A 23215-nucleotide genomic window follows, 5' to 3' on the forward strand; every position below is an offset into this window, starting at 1 on the left:
TGCCACACATCATTCCAGTTAAAAAACTCTTTCATTACACCAGAGCAAACGTTGAGCTTTATGACCTCAACCTGACTCTCGCGGTGAACGGAGGGCGTCTTATAGGCCTATAGTAATGTAAACGTGCTTTTTTTAATCGATTTAAGACCATACGAGGGGTAATACGTACTCTGCTGGCAGCCAAAAGGTCCTGGCTGAGCAACGTGTAGTTTCTTGCAGGATCCATCCTAGCTCCTCTCAGTAAGCTTGGGTCCTCCCTAGCATTTGTCGACCTTGGCCCTCCCTATGCCTCTCCATGACAGATCCAGTCTCATTAAATCGGGTTTTAAGTCTAGAAATTACACTTTAGGTGACTTTAAATCGATCAGCCACATCGATCTGTCGCGCACCGCCAAGAAGCAACCCAATGCAATAGCTTGATTTGCTTCCTCTACTGTTAAATGACGTGTATTCATATTATCGATGACAGAATAACCACAATATCGCAAACTGCCGCTTAGCAACACGCAAACAAATTCTATTCTAAACAAAAATTAAATGTACATTTTTGATGATAATGCTTTTTATTTGTTTGGGTACAATTTTTTAAGTTTGCAAACAGTATTTTTTTAGACACATAGCTATTAGTAGCTATAACATATTTTTTCTGAAAAATTTTTTTCTTAGGGAAAACACAATATCCTTAACTTTTTTCGATCAGTTTAGTTTAAAGCCGAAACTTGGGCACTGAAAAGAATGAGACCCGCCCCTGGAGGTGTAATATGGATACTGGGGGTGGCGGAAGCGTCATCGGTAACGAACTCGCAGTTATTAATTCCCAAAATCGACAGGATTAATCCGTATCGGTTCGCGATGTCGCATAATGTGTCAGCGTCAATCCGCGGCGTTCGGTCATTTGTCCGCCACGTCACAGTGTCACCCGAATAAAATAATTACGGATAATACGGATTGTGGGGGGATGAATGGGTATGATCGACACGCGAATTGGTCTTTAATCGAGACGGATTTCGATCGTCGACAAATTGAAACGTTACTATGAAATAATAAAAAAGGGTTAATGTGTCAAAAATTTCACTTACGAAATATGGCAATCGATTCTACTTTATTAATAACAACTAACCTCATAATAACACCTAACAGTGAAGTGAAATTAAAGCTTTTTTTAATTTTTATTTTATTGTCAGTATTGACGGATGATCTGAAATTGTTGAGAACAATCAATTTCAGTTATTGTCATTTGCTCCCGATATTTTTCTTTTTTTTTTCCCAATATATATATATTTTGTTCACTCAATAATACATCTGATGGAAACGTTATGTAAAATCTCAAAATTAAAGTTAATGCCAGTGGTTATGGTACTAGTGTGTTATCTTACATATAAGTTACGCTGGGAAATGTTTAGCCCTCGAGGCCGTAGATCCAGAGGGCTAATTCTCTCAAGTGACTTATATGTTATAACACGCGAGTGCCATACAAAATTTTTATCCAACAGCAGAACTGTTTCATGTCCAATCTCTAAAGAATAATTGATTTAAAGGGATCTACCAGTTCTACTTTCATTGTTGCGAATTAATTATTTATCAGGATGCGTTTATGTTATTATGCAATATAGATGTGCGTTTTTTTTTGTAAATAATAAATATCACTGATATTAAGACGTCATTTAGATAAATTGCGATTTTTTAACGATAAAATAATGAATTGTCAACCAGCAAGTGAGATTTTAAAGAAAAATGATTCAGGCAGAGGCGGCTACAGCACAAATACTGCCAGAAAAGTCTCGTGGCGTATATGATAGGGAATTCAAGGCGTTTGAAGAGTGGACGAAAGTAAAACATCTCAAAGGTATAACCGAAACTATCTTGCTTGCTTACTTATGGACTAGGTATTCAATGCTAAAGTCAACTCAACAGATTTATAAAAATATTAATAAATTTTCTCAAAATCAAGGGAAAAGATCATAAGCCAAGGAAATCAAAAACCCTGGAACGTAACGATATTGTTGCGGACCGGTGTGGACTCGACCTAACCTAACTATATGGCCCGCCCTCGGATGACCTTAATATCGCATTAAAGAATAGACACCGTAATGATTCATTCGAAGATTCGAGAAGAATCGAGTTCCATTGGAATGGAGTAGTACATACGAGAACAATCGAAACCTTCTCTATGCACCTAACGATCTATGGATTATTCTAGAGATCTTTAGCTGTCGGTATAAAAGCCGGCGGCTGGGGCCTAGAGAGGGCAGTTATAAATAGACGAGTACAGTTGACGCGCTAAAATTCAAAATAAATTCTTAAAATCGTTTGTAAATAGTTCTTTAAGTCTTTTATCGTTATTGTTTTTGTTAATTAGTGTTAAATAATTAGTGTTTAAATAAATTGTGACTTTCTATCCACACGGAACCGACGAAAAACGTAACAATATCAACAAGTTCTTGGAAGAAGCTCCGGACGGTGAGTTTTTGTTGATTAAAACGGCACTTATTATGGGAATCGCGGGAGCATGCAGGTGTGATGAGTTGACGAATTTAAATGTGGAGAATATTAGAGACAATGATTCTTACTTATATGTCATGATACCCGATACGAAGTCTCCAAAAAACCACGCAGTTTTACTATAATGCCGGAAGGATTTCCTGTCAATCCTGTGGAATTGTGCAGAAAATACCTACTTTTAAGATCAAAGGGTACTCCCCATGAAAGATTTTTTGTGTTTTATAAAAATGGTAAATGTACAACGCAATGCATGGGAACCAATACTTTGTCAAGAATTCCATCAAAAATTGCTACGTACGTGGGATTACAACATACCGAGCAATACACTGGCCATTGTATGAGAAGATCATCCTCTACAAATACAATGGCAAATGCAAAAAAAGAGAATGGTGATCTGCAGCTGTTGCGGAAGGATATATCGAAGAGTCAGTCCATCAACAATAAAATAGAGATTGCGAAAAAGATTCAAGGTGCTGTAAGTGTTCCAGAACGAGCCGTTGTAATGACAGAGCCTATTTCAAGGGTGGAGGGTTAGGGAGCATCTGGTGGCATACAAGGTTTTACAATTTCTGAATCTACAAAAAAATATTTTTCATTTAATAAAGCTTAATAATTTCTATAAAATGGTGTGGCTTTGAAGTTATAACTCACTAGTTTGTTATAACTGAAATGAACACCATTTCTATACCCTATTAAAAGATTCGATATGTATCATCTTCAGTAAAGTATGCTTATTTTTTAACTAGAATTTATACAAAACACAGCAAGATCCTCCTGATTTACGTCTCGTCCAGAGCACGAAATCCACTTAGCATCCCCTTTCGGCGTTTCCCTCTGCTCTCGGCGCGACCTTTTTCTCGCCTTTTTATCGACCACGCATCAGCATATGCCTCAGTGACAAATTCAAAAATAATATACGACGTAGAGGCCGCCGCCGCCGCCGGGGGAAGAGAGTCGTCGCTTCCCCCTTTCAATATTTCCGTCGTAAATTCGATTCCGATGACCGCGCGGACCCCACGCTCCCCTCCGCGTTGAGTGCAAAAGGCTATTCTGCGACTCTCTGGCCCCCTCCCCATATACCACTCTACAGCCTCTATGTCTCTTTTTATGTGTATTTTTTATTCGGCAAAGGAGTGAAAAAGTCTACTGGTGTCGGGGTGCTGTAATAGATTTTAACAGTATGCGTAAAATGTCTAAACAAAGAAAGAAAAATTGAAGTCCTTAACTAGTAAATAAACATGATTTTTGAAAACCAAAATCTGAGGGTATATGATTTTCAATTGGGACAATTCGGAATTATATTATTATATATCTATTGAAACCGTAGACTTAAAATAACATTTTTATATTTTATTGTAAGTCTATTTAAATAGTCAATGACGTCAATAATTTTTGGTTAATCGTTAAACGAAAAATTCAACGTACGATATGCTAGAATCCCAAAAAATCCTACCGACTGCGCCAGTTAAATAACTAGAACAGCCAAATTCGTTTTAAAATATTTATTGATTAAAAATTACAAGTTTTAAAAATGGCATCTGCCTGAACAATAACTAATGAGAAATTCAAATCGTCTAAGCTAGTAAAAATGTTTAAGCTAATAAATTATCTGAGCTGCAGCGGCGACGCGTGCTGCGGGTTATATAGGCAAAATATGATGATCAAGCACTTCTCGGGTAGCATCACGACATAACTCAAGTATTAAATAAAATACAAGTGCAAATATTTTTGCAAATAGTTTTAAAATGCATAATCTTTCCATTTATGAGTCACAATTTTTTAATCTTTCTCTCTATCTCTAAGGCTAAGAACATAGTGGAGCAACGAGGATAGCGGCGAAACATCGCGTCCAAAACAAACCTGTGAAGTCAAATACGTGTGAACATAGTAAAGCGATCTGCTCGAGCGGTTAGATCCAGCGGCGAGACCGATACAAATAATTTTGTTTTCGTCGCTCTGTCGCGCTGTAGAAAATTATAGATTCCCAAAAATTAATAGATTTAGTATTTTTAAGAGAGATTTTATGAGATCAGAAAGAATGTATGTAATCACCATGACCTGTACATGTTAGATAAGTTATGAGATAAAGTGGCAACAAATTTTCTTAAAGGTTATAAAACTTGCCACACGTTCTCCGGTTTTTGAACATTTCATGTAACCCAATGTTTGCAACACTACTGCCCAGAATTTTAGTCACTATTAACATTTTAAATTATCAATAAGCAAATGAAAATAATAAATTTGCACAAGTACCTCGCTATTCCTCGCCGCTCTACTATGTTTTGGCACCTCGAGGCTTGCTCGACGCGGTATCGCGCTGCTTGCTCGCCGCTATCCTCGTCGCGCCACTATGTTCTTAGCCTAAGACTATACAGACTTATTACTTCGAGAAATATACGAATTTTTCGACAGAATTACGAATAAAGATTACAGGGAAAGAGAGGGTCCAACAAAGCGAATACAGTATGCCCCCGGATTGTCTTTACAAGAGGAAAACCTTTTTTATTATTGCCGTTAGGAGAATTTTTCATAAAAAATACTTGTTCTAAAATGGTTAATCCCGTTTATACCTTTCCAAATTTCCATAGGTACCGTTTTAGAGAAAGTTTCAAAAAATCAAAACGCGTTTCTATGGTAATATAATTTCGTTTTCATTCTTTGATGAGGGGTGATAATATTATCGGAAAATGCGACTCTTTAACAACAGCAAAAAATATGATGTTAATCAAAATTAATAATAACCAAAATATGATGTTAACCAAAATTAATAATAACCATCTATCAAAGAATTAAATCGAAATGATATTACAACAGAAACGCCTTTTGATTTATGAAGAGAAAAAATTCAACAATATTTTTAGGTTATTTCAAATTTTATCTAAAACGGTATGGAAATTTGAAAAAGTATAAACGGGATTAACCAATTTAGAACAAGCAAGTTTTTTTATGGAGAATGCCATTTTCTCAAAATGTCAATAATAAAAAAGTGTTTCCACTTGTAAAAACAATCCGGAGACATACTGTAGATAAACGTCTAATCGCGTTCGGGGTGTACGCACCTTAAGGTTCTCAAACCGAAACAAACCAAATGCATCCACTCTGGAGTTAAAACCCGCATAATTTTCTTGCGAATTCAAAGAGCCCTCAACAAAAATCTGCAAATACTCGTCCGGTTATTTCGCCGGACCGGAAACTGCCCACTTCCGGTCCGAGGTGTTGCAGGGGAAGGGGGTGTCCGACCGGACCGTCATCAAAGCGAACAGATAAACGTCCGAGTCGCCACGCACCCCCGCGGCTTTGATCTCGGCCACCGGCCCTAATTTTATTCGCTCGCCGTTCTCTCTAACTCATTTACACGGCACAAATGACCATTGGTCTCAACAAATTACTTTGGCGATTGCGTCGCTGTGCAAACTTTAATTTAGACGGCGGCACCCCGGCCAGCTTTCCCTTTATGGTGCAAATTCACAAAGACGCGCGCGTCCCGGTGGGCGTCGACCGCCATTTTTACCATTGGACGTCCGGAACGAATAAATAAAACGGACTGATTGGGTTGTCGTCGGCATAAAGAGCCTTTTGCCGGCTGGCGGTTTTGTGTTTTGAATAGCTGTCGTTCGGTTTATTGCCCAAAATTACTTGGATTTCGAATGAAGTGATTGTATCCAAATTTTTCCTAATGTTTTATTAAAAAGTAAAAACAAAAAAGGTGTGTATGCAAAGTTTTTAATAAAAATATTAAGGAAGGAGTATAATGATTTCCCAGCTGGTAAAAGACTACGACAGGGAGACGCGATAGAAAGAAATTGCTTTATTGTCATAAAAAAATTTTACAATTTTGTTGACAAAGCTTAAAAAAAACAATATAAGAAACATACAAAACTTCACTTAACAATAGAAAAACATATAAAACTAACAGCAAACATACAAAACTAAAACAATACTTTATACAATTATAGAAATTGTACATTGTCAAAAATTTATTTAATTAAATATAAATAAAATATAAACATACATGTAAATAAACAACTGTATATAATGTCAATACTAAATTTAAATGGATAGAAAACAAATCATTTCTTAAATTTAGTGAATGTGTGTTAAATTTAGAACCCTAGATATTAATAAAAAAATCGTTAACCGCGTAAAAGGCTTTCTCCAGTAAGTATGATCTCAAGGCTCTGCGAAATGCAGGAAAGGATGAAATGGAATTAATTTCAGATGGCAGATGATAGTGCATTTTTTTTTGCATTGTACAATTGGGAACTCTTTACTAACTCAGAGTGAGGGGTTGGCAGATACATGTTATGCTCTGCGTTCCTAATTGGATAGCCATGAACTGGCTCTAGAGAAATACTCGATACGTGCTTGCGAACTAGGCAGACGGATTCGAGTATGAATAGGGAAGGAAGAGTTAATATTTTATATCTTCTAAACAAGTCCCGGCAGTGAGCACAACTGGTTAGCCTCAGTGAATATCGCACAGCTCTCTTTTGTAATTTGAAGATACGCTCAAATTGAGTCGCACAACACGCACCCCAGAATGGAAGTGCGTATCGGAGATGCGACTCATAAAGGGCATAATAGACTGTCCTAGATGTTGACAAATTAAGCACATTAGCAACTGATCTAAGTGCGAAACAGGCAGAACTTAATTTTTTAGCTAAAGCATCGATGTGCAAATCCCATTTTAAATAGTTGTCCACAACAAGGCCTAAAAATTTCACAGAATCAACGACGTCAATGGTGGTATTATCAAGTTGAAAAGGTAGCAACGTACTTTTATATGATAAGACTTTAGTTTTAGAGACGTTGAGACTAGTGATGGGATCACTCGAGTGAAAAATACTCGGTCATCCGAGTATTCATATCCTCGGTATGTCTCGAGCATTTTTGTCGATCCTCGAGGATTACTCGGCGGCCCGCAACAACATCGAGTGTGGCGTACCGACCTCGCTGCTCGCGACGATACAGGCGATTTACGATATGCTGAAACCTTTTTTGTGTCGTTAATCGATGATTACTCGGCACGCAGCTAACATCGGGTGTAGCGTACCGTCCTCGCTGCTCGCGAGAGGTACAGGCGATTTACGATTTATGCTGAAACCTTTTTCTGTCGTTAGTCGATGATTATTCGGCACGCAGCTAGCATCGGGTGTGGCGTACCGTCTCGCTGCTGAAACCTTTTACATAGAGGTTAACCTTTTAATTTTAATCACTTGCTCGTATATCGTTCGCAATAATAATCGGTTTTCAGAGTAGTAACCTGCATTTTGAACAGAAATACATTACTTATTTTTGTTTTGTTTAGTTTAGATGGGATATATTAATTATAATATTTCTTTAAACGATAAAGATTTTTTCTCCATACTTTTTTTTTAAAAGATTTATAGATTTTAATTATTGATATAATGTTTTTGTGTAATAATTCGGAAATAAAAATTCATAATATAATGTCAGTTTTCGACTGTCAAAATTCCATTAGACAAAACCACAGTTGTTTATTTGGGTTAAGGCTTTGGAATTTTGCTTTATTTACATTTTTAAGTTTTATTTTACGTGTTTTCTTGTAAAAAAGTTTGCTTTGTAGTTGTACGTTGGGAGACTATATTCTGATGAAAGTAAAATCGAAATTATAATATATGATTTAAGCTACATTTAATATTATATTTATGTTTTTTTTGGGATAGAGGATGACTGTTTAAATTAAATACTTGTTCGTATAACAATAATAATCGGGTTTCAGAGTATTAACCTGCTTTTTCCAACAGAAAACATTAATTATTATTTTTTTAAATACAAAATTCTAAGAAATAATATGAATACTCATGGATACTTTAGATATTTATTTATAACATACATATATATTGCTTATTCATTAATACAAAAATACTTATTTAACTTGATAAAGCAGAATTCAGAAAAATAATTTTATCAACATTTTTGGAACCAAGTCTATTTCTTCTCGAACACGTGAGCTGGCCAGCTTTAGAAAAATTCCTTTCCGATGGAACTGAAGTTGCCGGGATGCAAAGATATTTGGTAGCCAGATCATACATTTCGGGTAAGGTTGTTTTGTAACGACGCCACCATTCTAAGGGATTTTCAGTTCTTGGAAGTGGTTGCATTTCAAGGTACTGTCTCACCATTAAAATTAATAGGCTTCCAGGCGTTGAATGGCTTTTAATATTCGTAACCTTACTATCGAAGTGTGTCCATATGCCTTCAGTTGATGCATGCAGATTTAGACTTTCTGAGTTAGCAGATTCCAATGTGCTGTGAGCCATAGTTTGATTGCTTAATATGTTTTATGATAGTTCTTCCGTAATCCACTTTTTGAGCGTTGTTTGCATTGTCCTCTGAACCAAATCCAATTTTTTAAATCTGGGTCCAAAAACGTAGACTTGGCGACAGTTTTGTTACTTTCATAACCACCAAGTCTTCGTGTGACAACTTCCAAAATCTTCAGTTGTAACGATTTTCCAATTTCAGTGCTGGGAGTAGTTTGTTTTATAGTATATTCAAATCCATGGAACAATGGAATCACTAAAGATAATGTTGGATATTTCTCAGCAGACAAAGTAGTGGACATGTCTTCTGCTGGTTTTAGCATGAACGCAGTCCTCTAATACTTTCCATTCATTGGCACTCAAAATATCAGGTGCATTTGGAAGGCTAGCCATGGCAACGGAAAGAGCATCTTTAATTTCAAGTAGTCTTCTTAACATATGAAGACAAGAATTCCACCAGTGGCAACATCTTGCTTAACTTTTAAAATTGGAAGGCCCATTTGTTGTTGTGTTAATTTAAGTTTTTCAGAACCTTGTACACTATGTTTAAAGTAACCAACAATTGACTTACATTTTTCAGAAGCTCCATCAAAGCAGAGTCTTTTAGCGCCTCATTTACACTAAGATTTAGCGTGTGTGCAACACAGGGATGATGGTGCATTTTCAGGTGATCATTTATCGCACATTTAATGTTTGCGGCATTATCAGAAACGACAGTCGCAGTTTTGTTATAAACATTCCATTCATTTAATATTGTTGTTATAGCTTCGGCTAAGTTTTTGCTTGTGTGGCTGGGTGTTGACATAATCAGCGTGGCATCTTGTGTCGCTAACACACGTGAAAAGAGTATGCTATCCCATATGTAATGACATGTTACGGTAATATACCCAATATTATTATCAGATGTCCACATGTCTGTAGTTATTGCTGTATATTTTATTTCATTTAAAATGGTTTTAAAGCGACAGCTGATTCGTTGTAAGCCTTTAGGTAATATTTCATTAGCTAATATTTTCCTATTGGGAGGGCTATACAACGGATTCAAGGCTTTAGTGTACTGTAAAATCCAGTATTTTCCACAATCGAAAGAGGTTGAAAATCCGAGACAATCATCAATAACAATTTTTTTCGATTTCGGCAATTTTTGCTCTGGAAAGTTCGTTACTTGAAGCGTATAATTTCATTTGCTTAGAGCGGCGTCCACTAATATTCGACGTAACAACACTTTTTGCTACAGGATGGTAAACTTTCGGATGAAATATTACTTGACGGCAAGGTACTGATGAAGTTTTGCTGCAGGACGGCAAATTGTTTGTAGCCGCAGGAGTATCTCGAACCTCATCAACTTCCATAGCTTCATTTGGAGGTAAATTTTCTTTCTGTATTTGGAGCGGATGAAGCCTTTTCAAATGCTGCATTAAATTTGTTGTGCCTCCGAAGATTTTTAAAGTCTTTTTGCAAATGGAGCATGATGCACTTTTATCTTCATTTTTTTAAAATAGTCCCAAACAATTGATTTTTAAAACTGGACATTATGCCGCACGGAAACTTAAAATATGCACGATAACACAACTACTACAGTTTATTAGGTACTACGTACTACAGTTTATTTTCGGTGACAATACGCTATTAAAAAGTAAAACAAAATATATTTTTATCTCACTGACCTACCGCCGACAAATAAACAATAAATAACAGACCCTTCTAAAAAAAAGCCGCCCGTATTTCCTAGAATTACTTGTTTACATTTGGCCTGAAAGGTTGCCGATTAATCTCAAAGTCGGAGTTAAACAAAAACAGCACAATTTAAAAGCGAACCCCTAAAATGTTATTTCCCACATCAAATTATACACGAAAATATTAAAAATTATTAAAAAAGTGTTTAAAATAATTATTTATTTTTATTACAATATTATTCAAGTTATTCAGGTACATGACAACAGTGTGTTAAAAACAGCAAGCAGATCACCCCAGCACCGAGCATTATTCAGTTGATTCAGGTATCAATCGGGATATTATACAGAGAAAATTTTATGACCGAGGATTCCTCGGATGATCATCCGATTATTGGAATCCTCGAGGATAAATACTCGAGGATTAAAATCATCCGATTTTTCCCAACACTACACTGAGAAAAATAATGAGGTTATTAATTAACATATAATTATTTGGATGGTTTTTACTAACAAAAAATATAACAAGTTTTCTATAAAAAAAAATTATTCACTATTAATAATTTATAGAAAAATCAGTTTTAATTAAAAACAAATGCTTTGTTTGGCGGTCATAATTTTATAACTAATGATACAAATTTAATCCTAATAATTTCGTTATTAAATTATATTACCAAAATATTTTTTTACTATTAATTTTAATTTTATTAATTTTAAATCAATTTATATTAATAGTTAATAAATATCTGCATTTGGTGTACTCCACATTATTTTTTATAAAATAAATGAGTTTGTTATCAGATACGAGCGTAAGTTGTTTTTAAATAACAAATATATTAATAATTAAAATACCTATTTGTTATTTAAAAACAAATCAACCGCCGCGCCGCCCGCGCCGGCCCTCACTGTGTCAGTGTGTCTTATTTACTCTGCTACAGGTGTCGTCGTTGCAGCACGTTTTAAGTTTTAAGCACGTTTAAAACTGTTTAAAAGCACCAGAAAGCACGTTGCAGTTCGACCGGCCGCGCCGTGCGTGGGTGGTATTAAGTTTTTGGTTTTTGTTTTTATATCTTATCATAATCTTATCTTACATCGGCCATTGGCATAATTTGCATCTCAGCCATCTCGTCTTCGTAGTATATTCTGTGATCTCGTCGTTCTGTGCGTGTCGCTGTGATATCATATCTTATACTGTTTTGGGTTTTAGTAAGTTTTGGGTAGGGTTATAATAGACATGGAAGACGAAGATCAAAATGATCTGGAAACATTTCTTGATGAAAATGGCTTCCATTTTATAATTGATGCTTGTCGAGGTAAGTAGGACTATTAGCTATTTCGATATAAGTTTCACAGCTAAATGCTGTTAATTTGATTCATACAGCTAAGTTAAAAAAGTTAATTATATGTGATTACTTTGTTAGTTAAAATGATTATATTTATCTTATTACTTTAAATTGTATTGCTAAATCGAAGCGTCCTAAAGTACCTAATTTACGTTTAATTAATAATAAATAAACTAAACTTAACAGCAAATATGCTTGCATTTTTATAAATATATTTGTTAGCTAAACGTAAACTGTAATTTAAAATTAATAATATTGGGTTCTGTTAAGCAAATTTATTAATAGTAAATAACAGATTGAAAGCCTTAAAAATCTCCAAAAAAAAATGACGCGGATAGTTTATGAGTTGGACCCAAATGACAGGCGGTGAATCAGTTCTTCAAAGTAAAGAATATTTTAGATTTTTGATCATTTTAAACTGCTGCTGCTGCCTGGTAGGTAGGTACAAACAGCTCAACGAGATTTTGATTAAGTTGATGGATGCATACCTATTGATTGGGCAATTCTGTTGTGAATTTTCAAATACTTAATATTTTTAGAGTTTTTAGATTGCATCCACCCTTGTCTCCATATTACAATTTTTTCAAGTATTAATAAATAAATAAATTTGCTTATAGTAAATAGGCATGTATTTCTATTAATATATTTGTTAGCTAAGCATAAAATAAATTATCAATAACTTTGTGGATATTCTGTATGAATGGCATTAATTAAATGGTTAATATTCATAATTATACATATTACTTAAGTACTTATTTTTAATACTAAAATTATTATGTTTGCAGCAAATGGCGTGGATAGCTTGCAAACATTAAAACAGATTGTTGGTGATGCTAATGAATGTAAGGAATTTATTCCTCAATTGGGGCAACGAATCAAATTGAAGGCAAAATTGGATGGCATTAATTTAGAACATAACCAAAGTCAAATGTAAGTCTCTATGGCTTTTTTAATTTTACTTATGGGTAGCTGGTGTTTATTTTAAACAATCACGTTGGATTAGCCTGAGCTTAATAATTAACAAATAAAATTGATTAAATTTTTGTTATATAGTGTTATTCTTTTCTTATTTTTAGAATTAACAGTGAAGAAAATAATGAAGAAATATCAGAAGAACCAGGTGCAAATAAAGTATTTGTCCTAGATGTCGATAACCAGCCTATGCCAGTTGCACCTAATATACAAAATGTACAATTCTTGCTAATGGATGACGACTTATCGCTTCAAAATAAACCTTGCTCCGATTTATCAATAGCTTCAACCTCAACCACTACACTAGTTGAACCGGCAAATGGTATCAATGAAGTGATTTTGAATTTTAATATTTCTCAACTATTGGATGCTACGTCTATGGGAAGAGCTGTAAAGGCGCTGTACAAAGCAAAAAAAACTCTAAGTAGTAAATGTCAATCATATTTAGTTGAAATAATCGTTCAGCACTTTATTAATGCTGTACCATTTAGGTAAGACTATTGTTTTGTTTTTTAAAGACACATTAGTTTTTTTACAGTTTTTTTTTTATTACAGAAGACTAACTAACGAAGACTTTCGAAAAATATCAAAACTCATTGTTGAAGAATTTCCAAACGAACTACCTCAAGTCTATTTCACTTCCCCAATAAGGAAAAGGAATTCACGGGACCAAAAAACTGGTATTGCCAGGGGAAAATTGGTAGATAAATATAGGAATAGATTAACCTTCCTAAGAGATTCCGGTATTCTCTTATCATCCAGAAGTTCATTAGAGGTCAATGACGATACTACAGATGCCTCAGAAAATTTTGATTACAATGGTAAGTATGTAATATAATCGAAAACATAATGTAGAGAAACAAACACTAACTGAGAAAACTGAAAGATATGTATGTATTTCAAAAAAATTTCTTCATATATTATCTTATTACTACTTATTACTTCAAAATATCTTATTAATATAATCGACTCACTAATTTGTTTAGGTTCAATACAAAATATACATCACAATTTTTTGCGGCTAGTGTATTACTTATTTATAAAAATCTATTTTAGTTTTGATTTGTTTTACAGTTAACATGTCTTTACTCTTTAATATCCCTCAATTATAGGATGCTATTTTGTTTTTGTAGAAATTGGGTTAAAGTGTGTCATAAAAATCAGTTAAATGAATGTTTATAAGCAGAAAATTTAGCTGATGTAGGGCAAGTGAGCTAATTTCCGCGAATTAATAAACATTTTTTAACTCGTATACAGGGTGTTTCCTAACCTCTCTGACAAAATGAAAGGGGTGAATCCTCACTTAATATTAAGACGAAAATGTAGAATAAAATTTTTTCGTAAGTACCTTAGTTTTCAAAATACAGGGTGTTAAAAATTAATTTTTAAATTGGTTTTTTATTCCTATTTTAGGATACGGAAAAAGTCAAGAGATAAAGAAGTTGTTATTTTAGTTACTTAATAAAAAAAATAATGAAGATTTAAGAAAGTCAGTGGCGTATATTTTTTTCTCAATTATGTTGGTTAGGGTGCCTCTCGGGACGCCATTGTAGTTTGGACAATTTTTATCTGTTTATGGCTAAATAAGCCTCTTATCAATACACATAATGTTACCAAATTTCAACAAAATTGGTTACCCAATTCCTAAAATAGGAATAAAAAACCAATTTTAAAATTAATTTTTAAAACCCTGTATTTTGAAAACTAAGCGACTTACGAAAAAAAATTATTCGACATTTTCGTCTTAAAATTAAATGAGAATTCACCCCTTTCATTTTGTCAGAGGGGTTAGAACACCCCTGTCTACAAAACTTTACCCCGTTTGAAGAAAAAATCCACGAAGTAAATTGCATTTAAAATTGATTAAAAATTTGGAGAGTGAGTTAAAACAAATTAAATCAATAGTGAATAAACATCTATTACCTAAATTTGTTGTTATACGCTGAATAATGTCATTTTAAAACGTCAAATGTTTTTCACGCTTTTTAATTTTTTATAGGTGACCACGATGAAATCATTACGTGGCTCAAAAATAATCAAGAGCCATGGTCCGATGTAGTTTCTAAATGGAATGCCACATATGAATATAGACAAAGGTTGTACATGCGTCACGAAAATCTTCAAGAAATTTTGGCCGTATTTCCTATCATACAAAATCCTTTAGGGCATAGGTTGATAGACATTGATTTTGAAAAAAGATTTCCAAGCCACAACCTATTGTATAATAATTTTGAAACAGTTTTTAATAAACTGTTGGAACTGAAGAAAAAAAGTTTAAATCAAAGTGATTCCCTAATAGTGGATATCATTAAGAGCAACACTATAAATAACGGTAAGGGCAATCATGAATACTACTAATTACTGCTACAGAGATATTGAGCTTTACGAGATATTGAATTTATTCCTTACTTTACAACCTCCCTGTATAGTGTTCCTAATTGCTTAAACTTTCTCTTTACATACTTCTTCATTATATTTTGTTTTTCAGATAGTCGTCACTATTTGATGCTAATGCTATTACCAGCTTTACTACCAACCAAGACCTATAATAAAAAAGGAAAAAATAGCTGGTATCCAACATCAACTGAAATAATCAGTGGAATAGTTATTCAAGTTAAGGTAAGTAGATGCCTATGAATGCAAGGTCACACTTTGTGTGTAGATCATTTTACACGAAATGTGTTTTAGTTTTCGAAGTCTTTAGGTATATGCAAATTCTTTTATGTCGAATTATTTAATATGTGAAAAAATTAAAGAGAGTAGCTATAATAACTTGTCAACAATCTCTCTATTTTAGATTTTGGACTTTTTTATTTTGTTCTTTGTTTTTTAAGTTAAACTGGAACCTAAATCGAAATATTTTCCTTTATTAAATTTTTTTGTGCAGGTTACTACGGAAATACTTATTATTAATTTGCATTTTAATTTAGATTCCAGGAGACATCCCTAATATAATTGACGAAAAGCGCAAGAAGTTGGTCAAATATGGTTTGCCATTACTGCCATTTGTTATAATCGAGGGTGCTTCCTATACAGATATAAACCAAATTTATGTAAGTTACGATAGTATCATGTATAGAGTAGTGTCAGTTTTAAAGGCTGTAGATATTTGTTTTCAACTGATGCATACATTAAATTTAAAATATCCCTATGAGTGTGAACATGTGTGGATGTTTATACAATTGGGAATTTATAATTTGAAAACAGTCTATGACAAAATACCAAATATTCTAGATATAGTGAACAAGATTAAGTCTTCGGATTAAATCAAAAGAATCTCAACTAAGCAATGAAGTGCAAACATTGCTTAAAAATTTTTGTTAAAAACCAAAGTTTTTTTGCTCACATGACAGCCACTCATAGATTTTTAAATTCATTTTCTTGTTGCTATTCCAAATGCACTAGAATTTTCAGTTCTTTATGTTCCCTCAAAAAACATATACTAACTTTTCACGATGACAGTATTTTTCACCAGTTGGATGTACCGGTAACAGAACGCGATACTTTTCAGCCAAAGCTAAATACCCAGCCCTTTAGTAGTAACATTAGTAGACATATCGATGACGTAAATAGAGAGCCAAATGAAAATTCACCTAAAAATGTTCGAAATATGATTGAATTGCAAATATTAAAATTTACTAGTAGATTATATAATAACAACACAATTAACCGTTCAATAGTGCAAGAATTATTAACTAATACTTCTGAATTAGTATCAGGTATTTTTTCCAACTTACTTGCAAAGTTGAATTCTTCATCAATTAGTTGTTCAAATGACATTGATTACAAAGAATTAATTTCTATTCTATCATCTGATTTATTTTTATCCACAAACTCAGAATACAAACGATTTCTGCTCATGGAAAAACATGATGTTCTCATTAAACCTAAATCCTTTTATATTGGTAATATATTTGATAATAAAAGTTCTTCTGCTACTTCCTCTATTTTGAATATTAAAAAATGTGAAGGACAAATTATTCCACTGAGGATCGTGCTTCAAAAATTATTACTAATTCCCAACGTTCTAGAGCATATGCTAGAATACATCAGAACCGAAGAAGCTAATTCAGATCACATATCCAGTTTATTTAACAGTAGTTTGTGGAGATCAATTAAGACTAAATTTAAAGGTAAAGTAATTTTACCATTATATATGTACTATGATGATTTTGAAACGGGAAATCCATTAGGAACTCAAGCAGGGGTTCACAAGCTAGGTGGGATATATATTTCTTTTGCAGCTCTAGAACAAAAATATGCGTCACGGCTAGAAAATATTTTTTTATGGGGCCTGATTTATTCTTCTGACAAGGCGTTTTTTTCTAACGCAGAAATATTTAGACCTTTTATAGATGAACTAAAGTTTCTAGAATCCAAAGGAATTACAATTAATGGACAAAAAATATATTTTGTTGTGCCATTATTGTTAGGAGATAATTTAGGCATAAGTTCAATTATTGGCATGACTGAGAGTTTTTCTTCTAACTATTTTTGTCGTGCTTGTTTTTCTCACAAAAGCGCTACAAAAAATATGGCTGTAGAAGATTTAAATACGCTTAGGGATAAATATAACTATGATATGCATCTACAAGAAAAAACTCACGGCGTTAAAGATTATTGTGTGTGGAACGACTTATCTTATTTTCACAATACTGAGAATATACACTTTGACCTGATGCACGACTTATACGAAGGTGTTTGTCGATATGATTTTGGTAAAATACTGAAAGATTTAATATTTGAAAAAAAATATTTTACTATTAACATACTTAATAATCGTATAAAATACTTTAATCATGCGGACGTTGATATTGGTAATAAGGTACCACCAATTCCTTTAAATCATGTAGAAAATGAATTAATTATAATGTCATCAGCAGAAATGCATGCCCTTGTCACTTACTTTCCCCTGATGATTGGTGATTTAGTTGACACGATGGACGAAACATGGCATTTTTTTAAATTACTTTTTAATATTGTCCATATTGTATCAAAAAATAGAATTAATAAAAGTGAGCTAATTTACTTACAGTGTTTAGTTAATGAACATCATCAACTTTATATTTCTCTTTTTCGTGGACATTTGACACCTAAATTTCATTTTTTGACTCATTATTCAAGAGTTATCAACAACGTTGGACCCTTATCAAAACTTTCTTCAATTCGGTATGAAGCCTTTCACAAAATAAGCAAGTCTAACTGTAATGTAGTCTCTTCACGAGTAAATCTTCCTTATACCTTAGCTCTTAAACATCAATTAAAACTATCCTATAGATTACTTATAAATCGGGGATTTGTTGATAATGTCGAGATAAGTACCTATAATATATCTCCGCTAAGTATGCTCGAAATACAACTTTATGAGCGTATTATAGCAAACATTGAAGACTATTTTTTCGTAAAATGGATTAAAGTAAACGGAATTACATATAAAAAAGGGTTAGTTTTCCAGATTAGGCGTGATTTTTTTGGGGAGCCATTGTTTGCATTAATTGAAAATATAATTCATAATGAGAAACAACAGACGTACCTTATTTATAAAAAGATTGTTTGTTATGGTATTGACAAACATTATGAAGCTTACCAGGTTGAACATATTTTACCACAGATACTTGCTATCGACTTAAATGATGTTTATTGGCCTTTCCTGACACATATGCATACATGTGGCAATGGGAATCGATACATATCCTGTATGAATCAAGAACTATAGTTATCTATTTTTAGGTTCACAATCAAAATTAAGATTCTCAATTTTTACCGTTCCCGGAAAATTAGTTTATTAAAGGTCTTTCACATCCTCTCAGTTTAAATTCCCGATCGCTGCCGTGTGAGAATGCAGAGCATGCATACATTCCACCCGAATCGATAAAGAGGTTTAAAATGTCTATAATTTACCAGTTTAACATATTTTTTAGTTATTAAATTAAGCTACATTTTAAACCATCTTTAGCGATATTAACGTGAATTTCTTGTTTGGCTGTCTGTGGGTATAAATTTAAAGTTAGTTGCTGAGAAAATATTATTTTTAGTTGTTTTATAATTTTTTGCTATTTTGTTATTAATGAGAATGTCATATTTTAGTTCAATGTTATATGCTCGGTTATATTAAGGTATTTGTTTTTACCTTTAATGTTATTAATGTAAACATTTGTACAAGTTCTGTCTTTGAATTTTGTTTTTTTATTTAAATGTTTTTTATGTATTAAAATTTGATTGAAAGAAAATATTGTAGTTTTGTTTTCTTCAGAATTTCTAATATTTAAGACTCCTTTGCCTCTGGTATACAAGGTGTCTAATAATTGTTGCTACAGACAATTTGGACTACCTGTAGTGCCGTTTCCTTGCTTCCTACTAATATTTTTATAAAGGGTGGTTCAAAAAGCGCGCCGGTTTTGAATCGCCAACCATTTTGTTGTTTGTTGCTTAGAAACACTGTTTTGTATATCTACCTAATGTTAGCATCATCTGTGAATATTCCGATTTTATATATTTTTTTAATATAATACTTTGGGGTTAAGTCAAATCATTGGTTTCGAAATATTGACTAGAGTTAAGCACACTTTATACAAAACAGTGTTGCTAAGCAACAAACAACAAAATGGTGGGCGATTCTAAACCGGCGAGCTTTTTGAATCGCCTTTTATTTAATAAAAATAATAGTAATTATTAACAATTCAATTAATATCGTTATTTGTGACAAATTCTGTCATATTAATATTAAATAAGTTTATTAATTATTAATTTTTTACCTAACGCATAATTATTTTTTCTTTTTTATAATTAACAAACAAAAATTTATTATAAATAATAAATTAGGTATGCGTAATAATACATTTTTTATAATAAGCAAACCTTTATTTTTTATAAATAAATTGCATATTATTTACAAAATTTGTTTTCTAATCGCAAATAAATAATATAATTTTTAATCAGTATCATTATTTATAGTAAATAATTACCATGGTTAATATAAATAATACTTTATTTATACTTAACAAACCATTATTTAACCTAAATAAAATATATATGAAATATTAATAATTTACAGTTTGCTACTAATAGAGGTATATTTAAATAGTTTTAATTGATCAATTGTTTCTCAATAATAAAATTTTATTCCGCGCTATTTCAATCAACCATTTATTAAATGTTAATAAGTTTAGTGCATTATAAATAAGGTGTTTTCTCAGTGTAGTTGAGACACAGATAATTAGAATCGCACCATGTTTTTATGTTGATTAAGTCACTGGAAATGGTTCTATGAAGTGCCGTGGTGTCCGGGCTGCTCCATGTGAAACAAGTATCATCCGCGAAGAGACAGATTTTACCACTGATGTCCAGACTAGCAATATCGTTGATAAACAACAGAAACAAAATAGGACCTAGCACTGAGCCCTGAGGTACTCCGCATTCTATTGGCTTGCAAGAAGACACAGTCTTATCAACCCTCACACGCTGGTTTCTGTTGTTAAGGTAGGACTTAAACCATTCAAGAGATATCCCCAAAGCTGTTTACAGCAACACTAGAAGCAATCTTCCGTCAACTGGACTGGACCAAAAAAAATTAAAAATAGATGGGGAATATCTTAACCATCTAAGATTCGCTGATGACATATGACATAGTCCTAATAGCCAATAGTCCTGAACAGTGGCGCATCTAGAGATAGAATCTGGGAGGGGTAGTAGCAATATTTAAATAAAGTACTAAATTTAACCCTTTATAGGTTGATGGTCACTAAATCAACCACTTTAATTTAACCAACTAATCAGTCGCGTGGAAGTTTGTTTGCTATGCTTATTTCTATGGGCACTTTGGCCAATTAATCAACCATATCTGGCCAGTTGGCAGAACTGGCGCGAAAAGTTAACGTAAGCGGTTGAATATTCGACCAGTGAGCATTGGTGACACTGAGTTCGCTGTGTGTCATATACGTAATAATTATAGTCTAAGCATTTTCTATGCAAATTTCGTGTGATAAAAATTTAAAAATATAGAAACAAATGTATCTGTGACGTTTATTCCTTTTTATTTAGTGCACCCCACGGGGGTGTCACTTGTATGGGAAAACAGGCAACAGTCAAATTTAAACGTGCCAGGACCAACGACAAAGAAAGCAACATCTGCCAGGCATTGGCTTTCTTTGTCACTCACATTGCTTAAATCATGATACCGCGGCCATTTTGTCAACAAAGAAGCTGGCCGGACTGTCCTGGCAAGTGATTTAAAACAATTTTGCTTTTTACAATATTAAATTACCATTTGGATGTATTTAATGCGATTATTCAGTTAATTGGTAAGTCAGAAATTACACACAAATACTTTATTCGTAAATACAACTAAGATGTAAACGTACCGTAAAATGGGGGTGAATAGAAACATAGTGGTGAATAGAAACAAAATTTCTGAAAAAAATCAAATCACGATTAAAAATATTCAAAGTAAAAAAGAGTCGACATATCTAATTTTTCTATCATTGGTAATACACAATAAAATGTAAAAACTATATTTTTATCTGTGGCAGCACTGTTTCTGTCAATCAGCTGATCAATAAATGTGAGATCGATTTATCACCTATTTTGTATGGCGCAAAACTTTATAAATAAAATATTTATTTTTAAAGTAATACTTAAGCTGGTACATGTAAGTTGTTATATTATATGTATTGTTAATTATTGCTAAACCTACTTAAATATGTAATAATTATCTGTTTCTAATCACCTTGTTGGAAATAGAATAGATAAAAACCTTAACATCAATGTGTGTTTCTATTCTCCCGAATAGCAGGTGAATAGAAACACAAAGGTTATTTTTATTTAATATTTATATGCATATTTTTCAAAAATCAAATTATATGTATACGCAAAGAACAAACAAAGACCCATGTTTTAAAATATTCGGGAACATAATACCACATTTTTATCAACCGGTATATCGCTAATAGCCTACGAAACTGTTTCTATTCACCCCATTTTACGGTATTTTTGTATTTTTAGATTTCAACTCTTGCAAAGACCCGCCGATAGAACTTGCCTGGCAGCGTACCTGTTTAACTAAACGTATTATTTCCTGATAATAATATCAAAACACGTAAGTACCTCTATAAGTTATGATGAAAAGTGATTTTGATTATGTTTTATATTATTTAAATACTTTCTAACCTCAAATAATAGTAAGATCCTTGTTTATATCGCACAGCCCGTTCAAAACTGTATTGTCTTCAAAAAATGTTTACAGAACAAACAATTATTACAAAAACAATGTCCTTTTAATCTGATTTATACCTCAGAAGGATGCCAGTTAAATTTTTATTAAATCAACATTACATTATTTGGCCATTAATATGCAAAAAGGAGCATATTGCGTTAACTTAAATTTTCTTTTACTTCTCCTGACAATGTTCTCTATATTCTCTATTTTGAGTTAGTAAACTTTTGAACGGGATGTGCGATATATAAAATACATAATATATCCAAGGGCATGATCTGATAAAAGTATTTTTTGATGCATTTTTTGGTTGTTTATGCACATTGGCTTGGTTTATGTTTTATTCAGCTTATATTTATTTGGTATAACAGTTTTTTTTGCCTTTGGAATGGCATGCATTGAGGCTAGATAGTGTTTCATTAGACCATTAAAGAAATTTAAATTAGCATATATTTTTTGTGATGTTAGTGTGTTATCATGATACAGGTAGTTGTATCATAGTGCCTTATGCATGTTATTTACCTATTATATACTTATGTATATCAGTAAATAGATGATAACATACTACTAAAATGTCTTTTTAATAGTATGTTTATCTTTCCAATTCACTACTTATTTGCAAAATGTATTTTGAACTAATTTAAGTCATTAATTGATCATCTTTCTTTTTCAGGTTTCGGGAAATTCTTTTTCATTGTTAAAAAAATATATATATTTCAATATTATTGTAATATAAATCGCAGCTCTAAAAAATAAATGATATTGTTTACTAATGTGTAATTTATTTACAATGAATTTTCTCTGAAAATAATGTCTTTAATAATATCATTGATTTGCTGTGTAAAGTTAATAGACATATTTTTTAATACATTAAATTATATTAAAGTAATAAAAAATATGTTTATTAACTTTAAACAGTAAGTCAGTGATACTTATAAAAATATTTTTTTTAAAATTTCCCCTCTTTTAAGGCCCGCCCCTCCAATTCCCCTCAATTTAGCTAGTACTGCCAGGCTACACCAGGTGGCGTCTGTTTCCATTTTTTAACATGAAGTTAGCATTTCTTTAATGCACCTATTCTCTGGTGCACCCTTTGAATAAGAAGACTAAGGAAGGAGCATAATGCTATCCATGTATTCATGCATGGTGGGCGGAAAAAGCACCATAAAAGCACTCTAGGGTGGGGATCCTTGACAGTTCTGTTTGACGATTCATTTGACACATTTG

General features: G+C 32.7%; 2 protein-coding genes across 3 annotated transcripts in view; one reads left to right on the forward strand and one right to left on the reverse strand.

Annotated features, from left to right (window-relative positions):
• Positions 1 to 23215, reverse strand: part of LOC115878457 (forkhead box protein J2-like) — a 200498-nt gene that overhangs the window by 142209 nt on the left and 35074 nt on the right. The window lies entirely within an intron of this gene.
• Positions 11210 to 16563, forward strand: LOC115878444. Of its 2 annotated transcripts, none has more exons than XM_030894956.1 (7): positions 11210 to 12243; positions 12591 to 12735; positions 12882 to 13268; positions 13333 to 13598; positions 14777 to 15109; positions 15266 to 15396; positions 15708 to 16563. In XM_030894956.1, exons 1-7 carry the CDS (start codon positions 12147 to 12149, stop codon positions 16041 to 16043), a joined length of 1695 nt encoding a protein of 564 aa, XP_030750816.1. In that variant the 5' UTR covers positions 11210 to 12146; the 3' UTR covers positions 16044 to 16563. The 2 variants fall into 2 exon arrangements, with proteins under 2 accessions (XP_030750816.1, XP_030750822.1); XM_030894962.1 differs by having other exon boundaries at positions 11211 to 11775.

Source organism: Sitophilus oryzae, unplaced genomic scaffold (assembly GCF_002938485.1).
Source record: "Sitophilus oryzae breed Bouriz unplaced genomic scaffold, Soryzae_2.0 scaffold_1062_pilon_pilon, whole genome shotgun sequence".
Classification (NCBI taxonomy): Eukaryota; Metazoa; Arthropoda; class Insecta; order Coleoptera; family Curculionidae; genus Sitophilus; species Sitophilus oryzae.

Coding starts and splice junctions, on each gene's coding strand:
- LOC115878444 (XM_030894956.1), top strand. CDS start 12,147: ATGAGTTGGACCCAAATGACAGGCGGTGAATCAGTTCTTCAAAGTAAA. Junction 12,736..12,881: donor GAACATAACCAAAGTCAAAT/GTAAGTCTCTAT, acceptor TCTTATTTTTAG/AATTAACAGTGAAGAAAATA. Junction 15,397..15,707: donor GAATAGTTATTCAAGTTAAG/GTAAGTAGATGC, acceptor ATTTTAATTTAG/ATTCCAGGAGACATCCCTAA.